Source organism: Bos javanicus, chromosome 13 (genome assembly GCF_032452875.1).
Source record: "Bos javanicus breed banteng chromosome 13, ARS-OSU_banteng_1.0, whole genome shotgun sequence".
Lineage (NCBI taxonomy): Eukaryota > Metazoa > Chordata > Mammalia > Artiodactyla > Bovidae > Bos > Bos javanicus.
In genome coordinates this window covers 17215788-17230217 of record NC_083880.1, presented here as the reverse complement: position 1 = coordinate 17230217, position 14430 = coordinate 17215788, and the positions used below count along the sequence as shown (strand labels likewise).

The 14430-nt window shown below is 46.5% G+C and overlaps 1 protein-coding gene across 2 annotated transcripts in view; it reads left to right on the top strand.

Annotated features, from left to right (window-relative positions):
- The first annotated feature begins 11145 nt into the window (after positions 1-11145).
- FBH1 (F-box DNA helicase 1) overlaps positions 11146-14430 on the top strand; it is a 37278-nt gene continuing 33993 nt past the window's right edge. Inside the window, exons 1-2 of one of the 2 annotated variants that reach the window (XM_061435773.1) lie at positions 11151-11237; positions 14184-14284. In XM_061435773.1, the coding sequence (XP_061291757.1) occupies positions 14218-14284 (67 nt within the window). In that variant the 5' untranslated portion in view covers positions 11151-11237; positions 14184-14217. Of the gene's footprint in view, positions 11238-14183; positions 14285-14430 lie in introns of both variants that reach the window. The other variant, XM_061435774.1, reaches the window with a different exon arrangement.

Below are 14430 nucleotides of genomic sequence, written 5' to 3'. Positions count from 1 at the left end.
TGTGTGTATGATAACAATGTATATGGTATTTTAAGCGATGTTTCTCTGCATCTAACTTAGCAGACTTAAAAGCCAGCACTGTTGAGTTTTCCATATTCAAAGTGATACTGTTAGTCACTCAGCCATGTCGACTCTTTGTGATCCCATGGACGAGCCCGCCAGGCTCCTCTGTCCATGGAATTCTCCAGGCAAGAATACTGGAGCAGGGAGCCATTCCCTTCTCCAGGGGATCTTCCAGTCCCAGGGATCAAACCCAGGTCGCCTGAATTGCAGGTGGATTCTTTACCATTTGAGTGGCCCTTTATGAACTCAAACCCCAGTATCAGCTGTTTAAACAGCACCCAAACAACCAGACTTGTCATTAATATTTAGTGGTGTTGATTGATAGCTTTTTTTGTATTTTCCAGTTTTTATCACTATATATAGATCTAAAGATTTAGATACTGCTGTTATGGCTACCATCAATGTTTTGATGTATTACAACTTAATAGTGGCATAAAACTTACTATATGTAACTGTAAACATGGATTCATAGGTCTTTCCTCATGGAGAAATAAGTTTTGCCTGAGTTTTTGCCTTTGCAATGAATTAACTTTTTTAAAAAAATTTATTTTTAATTAGAGGATAATTACTTTACAATATTGTGATGGTTTCTGCCATACATTGACTTGAATCAGCCATAGGTATGCATATGTCCCCTCCCTCTTGAACCTCCCTGTCACCTTCCTCCCCATTCCACCCTTCTAGGTTGTCACAAAGCACCAACTTTGGGTTCCCTGCATCATACAGCAAATTCCAAAAAGACACATGTACCCCAGTGTTCACTGCAGCACTATTTACAATAGCTAGGACATGGAAGTAACCTAGATGTCCATCAACAGATGAATGGATAAAGAAGCTGTATATTATTCAGCTATAAAAAGAAATGCATTTGAGTTGGTTTTAATTGATTTACTTTTGGAAACCGTGTTTAATTGATTTACTTTTGGAAACCATGTTAAAATGAGAGAAAAGTTCCAAGCGCCAGACAGACATTTTTGCAAAACTCCCCCATCTCCCCTATCTCCTCCTAAGGTACCATTTATATTTCTTAAATGTTTTTTGTTATAAGTGCCCCTCCTTCCCCAAGTCACCTGTTTTTCAGAAGATGCCTTTATCTCCTACTCCCTGGCATTTATTAAGTAGTATATCAACTCCCGGTTGTAGTCACCCCCTCAAGTCACATTTCTTTGTGAACCTCTGCACGTGGTTGTTATTGTTCTGTCGCTCGGTCACGTCCATCTCTTTGCGACCCCATGGACTGCAACATGCCAGGCTTCCCTGTCCTTCACAATTGAGTTTGCTCAAACTCAATGTCCATTTAGTCGAAGATGCCATCTAACTAGCTCATCCTCTGTCACCCCCTTCTCCTCCGGCCACAATCTTTCACAGCATCAGGGCCTTTTCTAGTAAGTCGGCTCTTCCCATCAAATGGCCAAAGTATTGGAGCTTCAGCATCAGTCCTTCCAATGAATATTCAGGGTTGATCTCCTTTAGGATTGACTGGTTTGTTCTTGCTGTCCAAGGGACTCTCAAGTCTTCTCCAGCACCACAGTTTGAAAACATCAATTCTTCAACACTCAGCCTTTACGGTCCAACTCTCAGATGTGTACATCATTCCTGGAAAGCTATTTAAATGTTTTTTTTTCTCATGGTTATCTGCTTTTGTCAATTTAATTGGCAGATTCCCAATAACTGAACCTAAAGGGTGGAGGAAGTGTTTTCCTCACCAACAGTTCCAAGAGCTGACATGTTACTAATGCTCACTTAATCCTTCATCCCCTTGTCTTTCTGTCCTCTCAGTGATCTGACTTGGCAGAGCTCCAGTTTCATATGAGACTGATGATCCTTCTCCCCCACCACCCTCTCCAAGGGTCTCAGTGCTGCACTGCCCAGTGATCCTGCTACTTTTATTAATTTGTATCTTCTGATAAGGATTTCAGATCTCTTCTCTACGAACTTCTCACCATGCTTCTCCCCTCTCACTTGTACCAGACAATCTGAGGTCCCACAACAAACTTCTTGAAAGGTTCATCTGTATCCCTAGCAGTTCTAGACTGTCTTCCCTTTCTTTCCTCAAAACAACTCCCAAGTCACTGATGACTACCACATCGCTGAATCAAAGCCACACCTTTCCTGCCCTTGTCTATCTGAATTCCTACCTCTTGGCGTTCACTCTAACTGACCTTTTGGAGACACTCCCTCCTTTTGGCTAGGCTTTCAGTATTCATTCCTTTTATCCTGAAGGCACGGACAGGTCTTTGTGATCAGAGACACAGTTCTTATTAAGTATCTCACAGTAAACATACAGGCGTTGCCCCCTCGCCCAGGACTGCACCTGGGGCCGTGTGTTGAGAGCAGGTCAATTGTTCCACAACAGCAGGTGCAGAACGGAAGAAAACCTTGTCCCTCCTGCTGAGAAGGGCCTTCTCCTCTCCTGGGAAGGATGTCCTCCTTACTCTGGCCTTTGGTACGTAAGTAAAGGTGTCACCCACCCCAAAAAGGGTCCTTCTGCCCAGTGTTTATCCGCCAATGGAATGAGTTGTGTTGAGAAGCAAAGGAACTGAGAAGTGGGAGCACCCACTGTACAGTCCACACTCTCCAGCAGGCCATGGGTGGGGCTGCTCCGTAGGGCTTTCATCAGCGGGGGAGTGGGTGGAGTTGGCGGGGTTCTGGGGAGCAGAGATAGGCACAGCTGCTCCCGGTAATGGGGCTCACAAGGCTCATTGCCACCTTACATTAAGGTGGGTGCACTGTCTCCGCACACGGCACCCCCAGCCCAAGCAAGAGCATCGGCCAAGCTGGTTCACACCAGGAACTGGGGTTTGAAGAGCCGGAAGCAAGGCCTCTGCAGGAAACACCCAGCAAGCAAGAGAAGCCAGACTACGCACAAGGGAAAGGAGGTTAGTATTTTTATTCCTAATATTGTTTGTTTGTTTGTTTAACCTGGTAACTGTTTATGGGCTTTGCTGATAACAAAATCTCTCCAGGAGCCTGACCTGGAGTCTCCAAGGTTCTGGGCCTCATCCCTTCTTGAAATATAGATTCTTAAGGAGATGGAGCACCTTGGGGGGACCTACTCTGGGCTGTAGGTCTCTCCTGCTCCTTGGGGAGATGAGACTATGAATTCTTTCAGATCGGAGCTATTAATTAGATGAACAGTTGCAGATGTCTGCGCTGAAGAGTCTCAGAAGATCTGGGCTTTTTACAAAACCACTAAGAAATCCCAGGGAAGTTTATTTCCCCACAATTTCCCTCCTTGTTCCTAGAAGAGTTTTAGGCTGCAATTCAGCCACTGTAACCAGTCCAAGGAAACTTGAAGTTGATGGGCACCAAATCCTTTTGGCTTGTCTTGGGCAACATTTAATCAGCAAGACCCTTACTGAGCAAAAGAAATTGGTCTCAGCCAAAGTCCCCCAAGTCTTAGATTCAGGAATCTAAGCCAAGTCCCCCAAAATCTTAGGGACTATTTTGGGAAGCAAGGTGGCTTCCTCCTTGTGTTTCTGTATTAACCTTTTCTACCTGATCCAGGGCATTGTAGGGAAGCAAAATTTGTCACTCCCAAATGTGTCTCTTTGGCAAGAGAATGATTTTAGGCAGAATATTTTTAAGAAACAAAAGACTCAAAGCCTTTCTTTTGACCGCCTCCTTAAATGTTGAATAGTTTAGATAAAGGGGCTGGCCCAGGAAGACAGCTACTATGAGAGATACTGAGAAAAAATGTGGGCCAGGTGTGGTCAGGGGAACTGCAAATATTTACAGAGAGTTCCAAACACTTGCTTTTCCATCTCCATGTGAATCACCTTCCTCCACATTCTAGTCCCAAACCAGTACCCACAGCATCCTCCTCTGTCTCTAGCTGAAGATGGCATTTAAGGTGAGGGTTTCAACCATTCTGGTGAGTTACTCACATTTTCTGGTTCTCACCCATGTATACAGAAGTATACATGTTGTTAACCTTTTGTTTGCTTTTCTCCTGTTAATCTGTCTCATGTTAAGTCGCTTCTTAACCAGCCAGATGAACCTAGAAGGATAGTTTTTGTCCTCCCCCACAGGACACACCTGAGTACAGGGAGCTATGCTCATTTACAACTGGCAGAGACTTTGCCTCGTCTGCAAGGAAGAGATCTCTGGTAAACTGTTACGTATACAGCAGCACCAGCCAGTGAGCTGACGCTCACTTGAAGGCCTTAGACATAAGTAGCACCATCCTGTTACCAAATCCTGTTGCTTCCTACAGGATGGGCCGATAAATCAAGAGATGAATTACTGGGGCAAGGAATAGCAACTTTGTTTGGAAAGCTGGTAGATCAAGATAATGGTGGACTCATGTCCCATAAGAACCATCTTGCCTGAGTTAGAATTCAGGCTTGGTTTACACTAAAAGGAGAAAGAGTAAAGTCAAACCTTTCCTGGTTCCCATCAACCTCTGAAGGGAATGTGTTAATCCCCTTCCTGCAGTCATTGACAGGCGGGCTTGGTCAGGTTGTTTCCTGGGAGGTAAATACAGGTGTTTAAGCTTAATCCTTATTATGCGGGAGGCAAGGCTCCCAGCGACGAGCAACTATGTATCATATAAGCATAAAGGCAACATCCCTTTAGTGCTGAACTTGTAATAGAATACAAAAGGGTCTTCCCTGTTACAGTTGTTCACTTCAGCAGAAGTCAGGGACAGATTTCATACTGCCTTTTGTGAAAGAAAAACCATGGAGTCTTAACGTTCCCTAATTTGAACAAACTCCATGAGATAGTGAAGGATAGGAAAGCCTGGCGTGCTGCAGTCCATTCGGTCACAGAGTTGAACATGACTTAGCCACTCAACAACAGTAATGCTCCCTAAAGAGCTCTCTGAAACAGAGCCAGGAGGCCATTAACGAGTGTGACACAGGCATGTCTCAGCCTGGATGGAATCTGACCTTCCGATCATTTGTTGTCCTAATGAAGTCCTCCAGAATATCTGCCAAAAACTCAAGCTACTTCTTGGACCATCCCTCCCCTAAATAACTTGTGATTCCGTAAGGACAAATATTTCCAGGCTTGTATCAGAGTCGTTCACAGTTCTCATCAGGCAATTTTTGACAACCTGTGGCCTTTTGTCTTCATAAACCCCTGACTCCTTTTTGGAACACTCAGTTTAACCTGAATCTCTGTTTCCCGAATTGCAATTTTTTTCCCTTCCAGTTTTATTGAGATGTAATTAACATGCAGCAGTGTATAAGTTTAAGGTGTAGAGCATAATGATTTGACTTACAAGATGATTACCACAATGTATTTTACTATAATAATAAACATAACTATATTCCTGCTGCCTGGATATAGTGAAACATAACTAGAACCACACTGCTAGAATACAGTAGAATTTTTAAGGTTCTCCAGAGGGGGAATAAAGACAGTAAGGGATTCGCTATTTATCTATCCATCTGTCAGGAGACCTGAAATCTGTAGAGTGAGCCAGCAGACTGGAGATTCAGGGAAGAGTTGATGTTGCAGTCTTGAACCTGAATCCCCAGAACAATAGTCTGGAAACTCAGCCAGGGTTTCTATGCTTCAGACTTGAACTCCTTCCACTTTTCGGTTGCTGTTCAGTCACTAAGTTGTGTTCCACTCTTTGCGACCCCATGGACTGCAGTCTGCAGGGCTCCTCTGTCCTCCACTGTCTTTTGGAGTTAGCTCAAATTCATGTCCACTGAGTCGGTGACGCCATCCAAGCATCTTGTCCTGTGCTGCCCCTTTCTCCTCCCACCTTCAGTCCTTCCCAGCATTAGGGTCTTTTCCGAGCAATCGCTCTTTGCATCAGGTGGCCCAAATATTGGAGCTTCAGTTTCAGTATCAGTCCTTCCAATGAATATTCAGGGTTGATTTCCTTTTGGATTGACTGGTTTGATCTCCTTGCAGTCCAAAGGACTCTCAAGAGTCTTCTCTAGCACAATTTGAAAACATCCTTCCATTTTGAGGAACCTCAATATTTGGGCTTGCAGTCTTCAGCTGATTGGATGAGGCCCATGGACATTATGGGGGGAAATCAGTTTTATTCAAAGTTACTGCTTTAAATACTAATCACATCTAAAATATACCTTCACAAAAACATCTAAACTGACTTTGCAAAAAATGAATGCATTTCTTGGTAAACTAGAAAAAGAAAAATATGTGGCTTAGGTTTCCTAAGGACAAAAATAATTTTCTAAAAAAACGTATATTATTGGAGCATAGCCAACGAACAATGTGGTGAGTTTCAGGTGCACAGCAGAGTGACTCAGCCACACATATACATGCATTCATTCTCCCCCAAATTCAAGGAAGGGTTCTTAAAGGCACCGTTGGGGGTGACGGTGTGAGATGCCTGATAGCTGGTGTACATCCTTCTGGATTGGTTGGTGGTGAGCTAAGTGGGTGGTTTTAGGAGTCAGTATCATCAACCACCAGGTTTCAACTGGTCTGGGGTCTACATAGGTATAGTCAGCATGCGGTTAACTTCTTCCACCTGGTGGGGGTTTCAGTATCTGCAGAACTCCAGGATATGGCTCAGAATGTTATCTACAGCCCTTGAGGAGGAGCTGACTTTGATGTTTTAACTATAGTTATTTTGTCTTGGACCGTTTTCATTTATTTCAGCATTTTCGCACTTCTCTGATTACGTTTGCTCTTTGGGACTTGGGCAAAGCCTCAGAGGCTAAAGCTTTTCTACCAACAAGAGGCAGGTGCCATGGGGAGGTCTTCACAGTGTTCTGCTCCATGTCCATTAGTTTTTCTTTGTAGTGTGTCCTCCTTTATTTTAAATAGATTCAAGAGGTGGGGGGAATGTTCCTAGTTAGGAGGTTTTCATTCGTTACCCACCTAGTCTGAAAAGTCTAGAAAAATCTACCTTCTTAAAATACTCTGTGTATCATATTCCCCCACCTCAGCTATTGAGTGAGTATCATGTCCTTCAGAAGCTGCACACCAAACCAACCACGTCCAGAGTCTAGTCTCTGCTGGATGCTAGAAATTCGAAAACCAACAAAATGTGGCTTCTTCTCTCTCGTGGGTTGTTACTGGTTGTCATTGGGCCCCTCAATGCTCATGACCCACTGGACTGAATAAAGGTACTTCAGGAAACTGCAAATTTAATGGAAGGAAGTCATAGGAATGACCCCTTAGAATCTGAGATACTTATTAGGAGTTGGAGAGATTTGTTCTAAAAGATATAAAGCCTTGTTCCAGCAGGAAACAATTTTTTAAAAATTTCATTGAAGTATATTTGACTCACAGTGTTGTGTTAGTTTCAGGTGTCCAGCAAAGTGAATCCGTTCTATATACATACATATCTCCATTCTTTTCAGATTCTTTTCCCATATAGGTTATTATATAAAACTGAGTAGAGCTCTCTGTGATATACAATAGGTCCTCATTGGTTATCTGTTTTATGTGTTGTTGTTGTCGTTCAGGGGGTCAGTCTTCTCCAAGTCTTTGTGACCCCATGGACTGCAGCACACCAGGCTTCCCTGTCCTTCACCATCTCCCAGAGCTTGCTCAAACCCATGTCCATTGAGTTGATGATGCCATCCAACCATCTAGTCCTCTGTCATCCCCTTCTCCTCCTGCCTTCAGTCTTTCCCAGCATCAGGGTCTTTTCTATTAAGTTGGCTCTTTGCATTAGGTGGCCAAAATATTGGAGGTTCAGTTTCAGCATCAGTCCTTCCAGTGAATATTCAGGATTGATTTCCTTTAGGATTGACTGGTTAGATCTCCTTGCAGTCCAAGGGACTCTCAAGAGTCTTCACCAGCACCACGGCTCAAAAGCATCAGTTCTCTGGTGCTCAGCCTTCTTTATGGTCCAACTCTCACATCCATACATGACTACTGGAAAATCAGTTCAGTTCAGTCATTCAGTCGTGTCTGACTCTTTATGACCCTATGGACTGCAGCAAGCCAGGCTTCCCTGTCCATCACTAACTCCTGGAGCTTGCTCAAACTCATGTCCATCGAGTTGGTGATGTCATCCAACCATCTCATTCTGAAGTCCCCTTCTCCTCCTCCCTTCAATCCTTCCCAGCATCAGGGTCTTTTCTAATGAGTCAGTTCTTCACATCAGGTGGCCAAAGTATTGGAGCTTCAGCTTCAGCATCAGTCCTTTCAGGACTGATTTTCAGTCCTAAATATTCAGGACTGATTTCCTTTAAGATTGACTGGTTTGATCTCCTTGCAGTCCAAGGGACTCTCAAGAGTCTTCTCTTTTGAACACCACAGTTCAAAAGCATCAATTCTTCAGCTCTCAGCTCTTCTTTATGGTCCAACTCTCACATCCATACATGACTACTGCAAAAACCATGCCTTTGACTAAACAGGACTGCTTTGGTATTAACTACCAACACTGTTTCATTTTTTTGTTTCTTTAATTTTTTATTTTTTATTGGGGTATAGCCGATTAACAATGTTGTGATAGTTTCAGGTGAACAGTAAAGAGACTCAGCTATAGATATAATACATGTATCCATTCTCCCCCTTGGAGAAGACTCTTGAGAATCTCTTGGACAGTCAGGAGATCAAACCAGTCAATCCTAAAGGAAATCACCCCTTAATATTCATTGGAAGGACTGACGATGAAGCTCCAATACTCTGGCCACCTGATGTGAAGAGCTGACTCATTGGAAAAGACCCTGATGCTGGGAAAGAATGAAAGCAGGAGGAGAAGGGGATGACAGAAAATGAGATGGTTGCATGGCATCACTGACTCAATGGACATGAGTTTAAGCAAGCTCCGGGAGATGGTCAAGAACAGGGAAGCCTGGCATGCTGCAGTCCATGGCGTCACATAGAGTTGGACACGAATGAGCAACTGAACAACAATTCTCCCCCAAACCCCTCTCCTATCCAGGCTGCCACATAACATTGAGCAGACTTCCCTGTGCTATACAGTAGGTCCTTGTTGGGATAGCTAGTGAGTTTGAGACAGTCATGTACACACTGCTGTATTTCAAATGTTTTGCTTTTTTTAGTTTTGGTAATGTAGTAATGAGAGTGAACGAAAAATCAAAAAGGAGAAACCAAGATACATGAAGGCTAGAATCTTGAAGAAGTGCTTTACAGAGGGAACAAATCCAGGGTAGAAGGGACATGAGAAAGCCAGTAAGGTGAGAACGGGCAAAATGTCTTGCTGTAACTGCACTTCCTAAGCACAGAGTCAAATGAGACTTGGCCTTCTGATGGTTGTTTGGGGAGGCTGTTTCTTTATCCACAGAACTGTTTTTAAAAAGGTAATACGCCTCCACTATCTTTGGACCAGCAGAAGAAAATGTCTTGGGCTCAGTCACGGCCAAAGCCCAAACCTCAAAACATAAGCAGGCGTATTCCCCCATGCCAGAGGGCAAGATGCACTTTACTTAGCTGTATCTTCCTGATGTTCTTCGTTTATGTAAAATCAGCAATCCCTTGTGGATTCATTCAGGAACTTTATCATGGTATGAATCTTCAGGTGTTCAAATGTCTACGGAGGTGGACAGTCAGTACTGAAGATTGTGTGCATCTATTAATAACAGAATGCAATTGCTTTATATAATGGTTACAGGTGAGCATGGTGACTGTGGAGGTCATGTGATAAAACTACACAGAGGACCCCACACACCTGTGCTCATCTATGTACCTGTGAAATGGGAGTAAGGGCCCTGATAGTAGCAATGTCATAGCAGTGTCAGTTTCTTCTTGTGACTGTACTCTAGTTGTAAGACATTAACTTTGGGGCAAGATAGGGAAAAGGTGCATGGGACTTCCCAGCTGTCTTTGCAAATTTCTGATAAGCCATAACTAGGAATTTCAAAACAGAAAATTAGAACAATGTCATCTGTGCAATAATCATTTAGCGAGATGTTTCCAGAAAAACATGACACCTGGGACCCTTGCTACAGGCAGTAAGTGAATGAGTGATAGTCGCTCAGTAGTGTCCAAATCTGAGACCCCATGGACTGTAGCCTGCCAGGCTCCTCTGTCCATGGAATTCTCCAGGCAAGAATACTGAAGTGGGTTGCCATTTCCTTCTCCAGGGGATCTGAACATGTTCGTTACAGCTCTCTGCTCTATCATGGGAGGCAGTCTGAAACAGAAGGCTGGAGCAGTTAACCCCACAAGGACAGCAATGATGTTCTGTAGGGGAAGCCTGAGAGGCTATGGTGTGGAGGCCGACCAAGCGTGGGAATCTAAAATCGGCAGGAAAGGGTGGGGGTCTCTCTGCAGGGCCCACCACTTACCAGTCGGCCTTCCAAGCAGTCGACGGCGGCCCCCGGGCCAGCAGGTACCGCACGCAGTCCGGGTGTCCCATGGAGGCAGCCTCGTGCAGAGAGAGCCCGCTTGTAGTCCTGGTGGACGGCTTCGATGTCCCAGCGGCTGTGGCGCGTAAAGTGTGCAGGAGGGTATCTCCGGCAGACCCCGCGCAGCCCGCGCGCCCAGCCGCGTGCAGCTCCTCTCATCCAGCACCAACCAGCACAGCCGCCGCGGAACCCGGAGAGCGGTCATGGCCACGGGCTCGGGTCCTGCGGGAACGCTTGGCGACCCTCCCCTGGGCCCGCCCCGCGATCCTCCTCCACCCTGCCTGTCAGGACCCTTCCCCAGACGCCCCGACCTTCCCCCACACCCTCAGGTTCCGAGCTGACCACGCGACCCGCGGGCCGCAGCGAACGCACGCGCGGAGACTACCGCCCACACTGGTTTCACTTTGAGGAGAAACATTAGGTGAACCCCAGGTACCACCACCTCAGGCGGCGCGAGCACGCGAGGACCGGGTGGGGCCCGTGCGGCCCCGCCTGTGGCCCCGCCCTCCGCGGCCGGTCCCGCCCATACTCTTGGCCCCGCCCATCGCGCCGGCCGCGGCCCCCTCCGTGAGTCCCTAAGCTCGGAGGAACTCTGGGAAAGTTATTGCTCGCCCCTTCCGCCCTGGCGGAAGCGCAGAGGGAGCGGGGCCTGCTAGCGGTAGCGCGGTTGAGCGTCCCGATTGGCCGCCGCAGCAGTCCGTCAAGTGCACCCTTCCTCTTGCGTGCTTCAATTGGTCGGGGATGCATTCCGTCAGCGTCGGCGGCGGGCTCTTCGCGGCCCTGCGGCGGCGGCAGAGCTGGTGGAGGAAGTCCACGGCCTGCAGGGGCTCCCACTGCCCCTGGGAAGCCGTGACCCGGAGCCCGGGTGGCCCGGGACCTGAGGCGGCGGCTGCGGGACCCCCGATGCGGATCGCCATAGTGAGTGAGGCCGCCGGCGTGGTGGGGGCGCGGACGGGCCCGGTCGCGTGGACGTTGAGTCTCTGGGGTCTTTAGCGGGTCTGGTCTCTGCGAGGTATGGTCCTCCGGGGTGTTGGAGCGCGGGCTGGGGCCAGGGCGGATGAGAGAGCGGCAGGCCAGGGCGCTGTCGGTGATGTGGGCGTCGCCGGAACGTGGCCTCGGCCGTGGGCAGCCAACATTTCCTGCTGCTCAGCTGTTTTGACCTTGGGCGAGTCGTTTTGTGGCATCCTTTTGCCTTTTGCATTTGCAGTTGTCCTCCCCCTAACCTCAATATTGGGAAAACTGGGGTAATGTAAGGGGGGCTGGAGCTGGTGGAGAGTCTGTGAGTTCCGAGCAAGCTGTGCGGGGTGGTGGCGGACGTGAGGGTCGGTGTTGACTTCTCTACCTGATCTTCCGAGGTGCTCGTCGTTTAACCCTCCTGGTGTTTTCTGTTCCTTCCGAGGGAAAGTGGGAGCAGCTCTGCTTTTCAGGCCTGGAATCGTTATACTTTGCATCTTGTATCGCACTGTGGTTTACAAAATACTTTACGTTAGTTACCTCATCCGCAAACAAGCCTGTAAGGCCTCATGGTAACCCACTCATGGCAGGTGGGGAAATTGAGGCCTGAAGAAGTTAGAGATTTTCCCATGGGAGGATAAAGATCTCTGGAAGGAAGGATGGTAGCTGCCAGTGGGGGCCTGCTCTCGTGCCTGGTATCTGCTCAAATAAGGAAGATAAAATGGAGAAAGATCTCTGACATGAAAGCAAGCTCATTTTGCTCATGAGCGGATTGAATTTGATTAACTGAGTAGTAAGAATAGTCCTTGGAGACAGAATCAGGTCCGGTATCAGCTTTACCAAAGTTATTGTTCCCTTCTGTCTCACCACTTCAATTAAAAAAAGAGGAAGGCATGAAAGTTCTTTAAGTTCACTAAGTTTTAGGAAATGCCAGGGGTTGTTCTTACTGCAGCCGTTGGTATTGGTGCAAGTGCTTGAAGTTGTGATATCTGGTAGCTCCACACACTTTTTACTGCTGACCTTCCCCTGCCACCACCCGCTCCATCCTTATTACCAGTTGACTCCCTGGAGAAGGGAAAGGCTACCCACTCCAATATTCTGGCCTGGAGAATTCCATGATTCAGTATTCTGGCCTGGAGAATTCCATGGACTGTATAGTCCATGAGGTCGCAAAGAGCCGGACATGGCTGAGCAACTTTCACTTCACTTGCAGTTTCCACCTTTTCTTGGGTTAAGCCTCCAGTTTCCTTGCTTTTAAAATCAAAACACATATTTGCAGTATAGAACAGAATATTTTAAATTCAGATGATTGGTTATTTAACTGGTGTCTTACAGGCAGTTCTCCTCCTGTATTCTTCTTTTTTTAAAAAAAAGAGCATTTTATTTATTAATTTGGCTGCACCAGGTCTTCGTTGTGGCATGCAGGATCTAGTGCCCTGACCAGGGATCGAACCCGACCTCTGCATTGGGAGTGTGGTGTCTCAGCCACAGGACCACCAGAGAAGCCCCGCTTCTGTCTTCTTTAGGAACTTATTTTGGCCTGTATCCCCCTTTCAACAACCAGAGGACAGTGTATATGGATCTATTCACAGCACCTGAGATTGTCTAGAGCGAAAGCTTGCTGTTCAGGGGACAGGTCTTGACAATATGCTTGCGGAAGTAGATGTTTTGGGGTCTTACTGGTTTCCCCATTTGTCTGCTTGGCCCTTTTGTGCAGGTGTGTGGAGATTGTGGTGTGCCCTGTAGTAATTCGTTTCTCCTGTGGCTTGCCTTGGCATCACTGCTACTTGGCTATCCTCTTTCCTTTTCCTCTCTTCTTTTTTCGTGGTTCTGTTGCATTCCGCAGTTGTCATCAGAGGGTGTCCTGATGGGTTGACATGTTTTGTGGCCTCTGAGTGTGCGAACACTAGACTCTTGTTCATAGACTTAGAGCTCTGATTTCAGATTTGTTGTCATCCTCTCTCTCTGCTTATTGTCCCCCTCTGTCCTTCCTAAGCTGATTGTACTTAAAGATTGTGAGTTCTGTTTTCATCGGTCTGTGGAATCGTCTGCTCTTAGAGCATCTCACAAAAGCACCTCCAATCTTCTGTCTCCAGCTATCACTTACAGATGTTTTGAGGGCTAGTTTCCTAGCAATGGCACCCAGTACTCTTGCCTGGAAAATCCCATGGATGGAGGAGCCTGGTGGGCTGCAGTCCATGGGGTCGCTAAGAGTCAGACACGACTGAGCAACTTCACTTTCACTTTTCACTTTCATGCATTGGAGAAGGAAATGGCAACCCACTCCAGTATTCTTGCCTGGAGAATCCCAGGGACGGGGGAGCCTGTTGGGCTGCCATCTGTGGGGTCGCACAGAGTCGGACACGACTGAAATGACTTAGCAGTTAGCAGTTCCTATTTCAAAATACCTCCTGGAGCTTAACTTGTCACTCGACAGATAATTTGAAAACAAAACAAGCAAGCATTTTCAAAACTGAAAACTTTCATTCTCCCTTGACTCCTGGAAGAAGTGATTAAAATGCAAGCACGATTACTTCTTTACTCCTCAGTGTGGTTAATGCTGTTATCACTGAGATCTGGCTAGCAATGTCAGTTGCCTTTGTTGTTTTTTCTCTTCTGATCTCTCCAGTGTTGGTCTTCACTTTCCCTTCTCCCTTTGTTTGCCACCGCTGCCCTCAGTCCTTGACCAACTCTTGCGTCTGTTAGTAGAGTGACTTTCTGCTTTGTTTCCATGACAGTCTGTGTGTTTACTCATCCTCTGCCTGCCTCCAGAGTTCCCATTCTAAGGTGTAAATTTGACCAGGCATTGACCCTGCTTAGAAAAGTGAGATAATTCTCTGAATCCCTCTAAGATAAAGTCCCAGTTCATTAGCATTATACTTGAGGGCCTTTGTACTCTGTGTTTTGCAGATTCCCTTTTCATCCTCCTGAGCCTCTCCGTGTGATGAAACCCGACTTCCACCACTCCACTGCCATGCGTTTCTTTTGTGTTCCTGGATCCTGCTCACCTTGTGAGGCTGATCTCTTCATAAAGCCTTTTTCATCATTGCTAACTGGTCACTTGTCTTTACTCCCATAGCATTTCATAAGTGCGTTTGTGTAGCACCTGTCATGCCTTATGTATAGTAACTTGTGTGTGTTTTGAGAGCTACCTTGT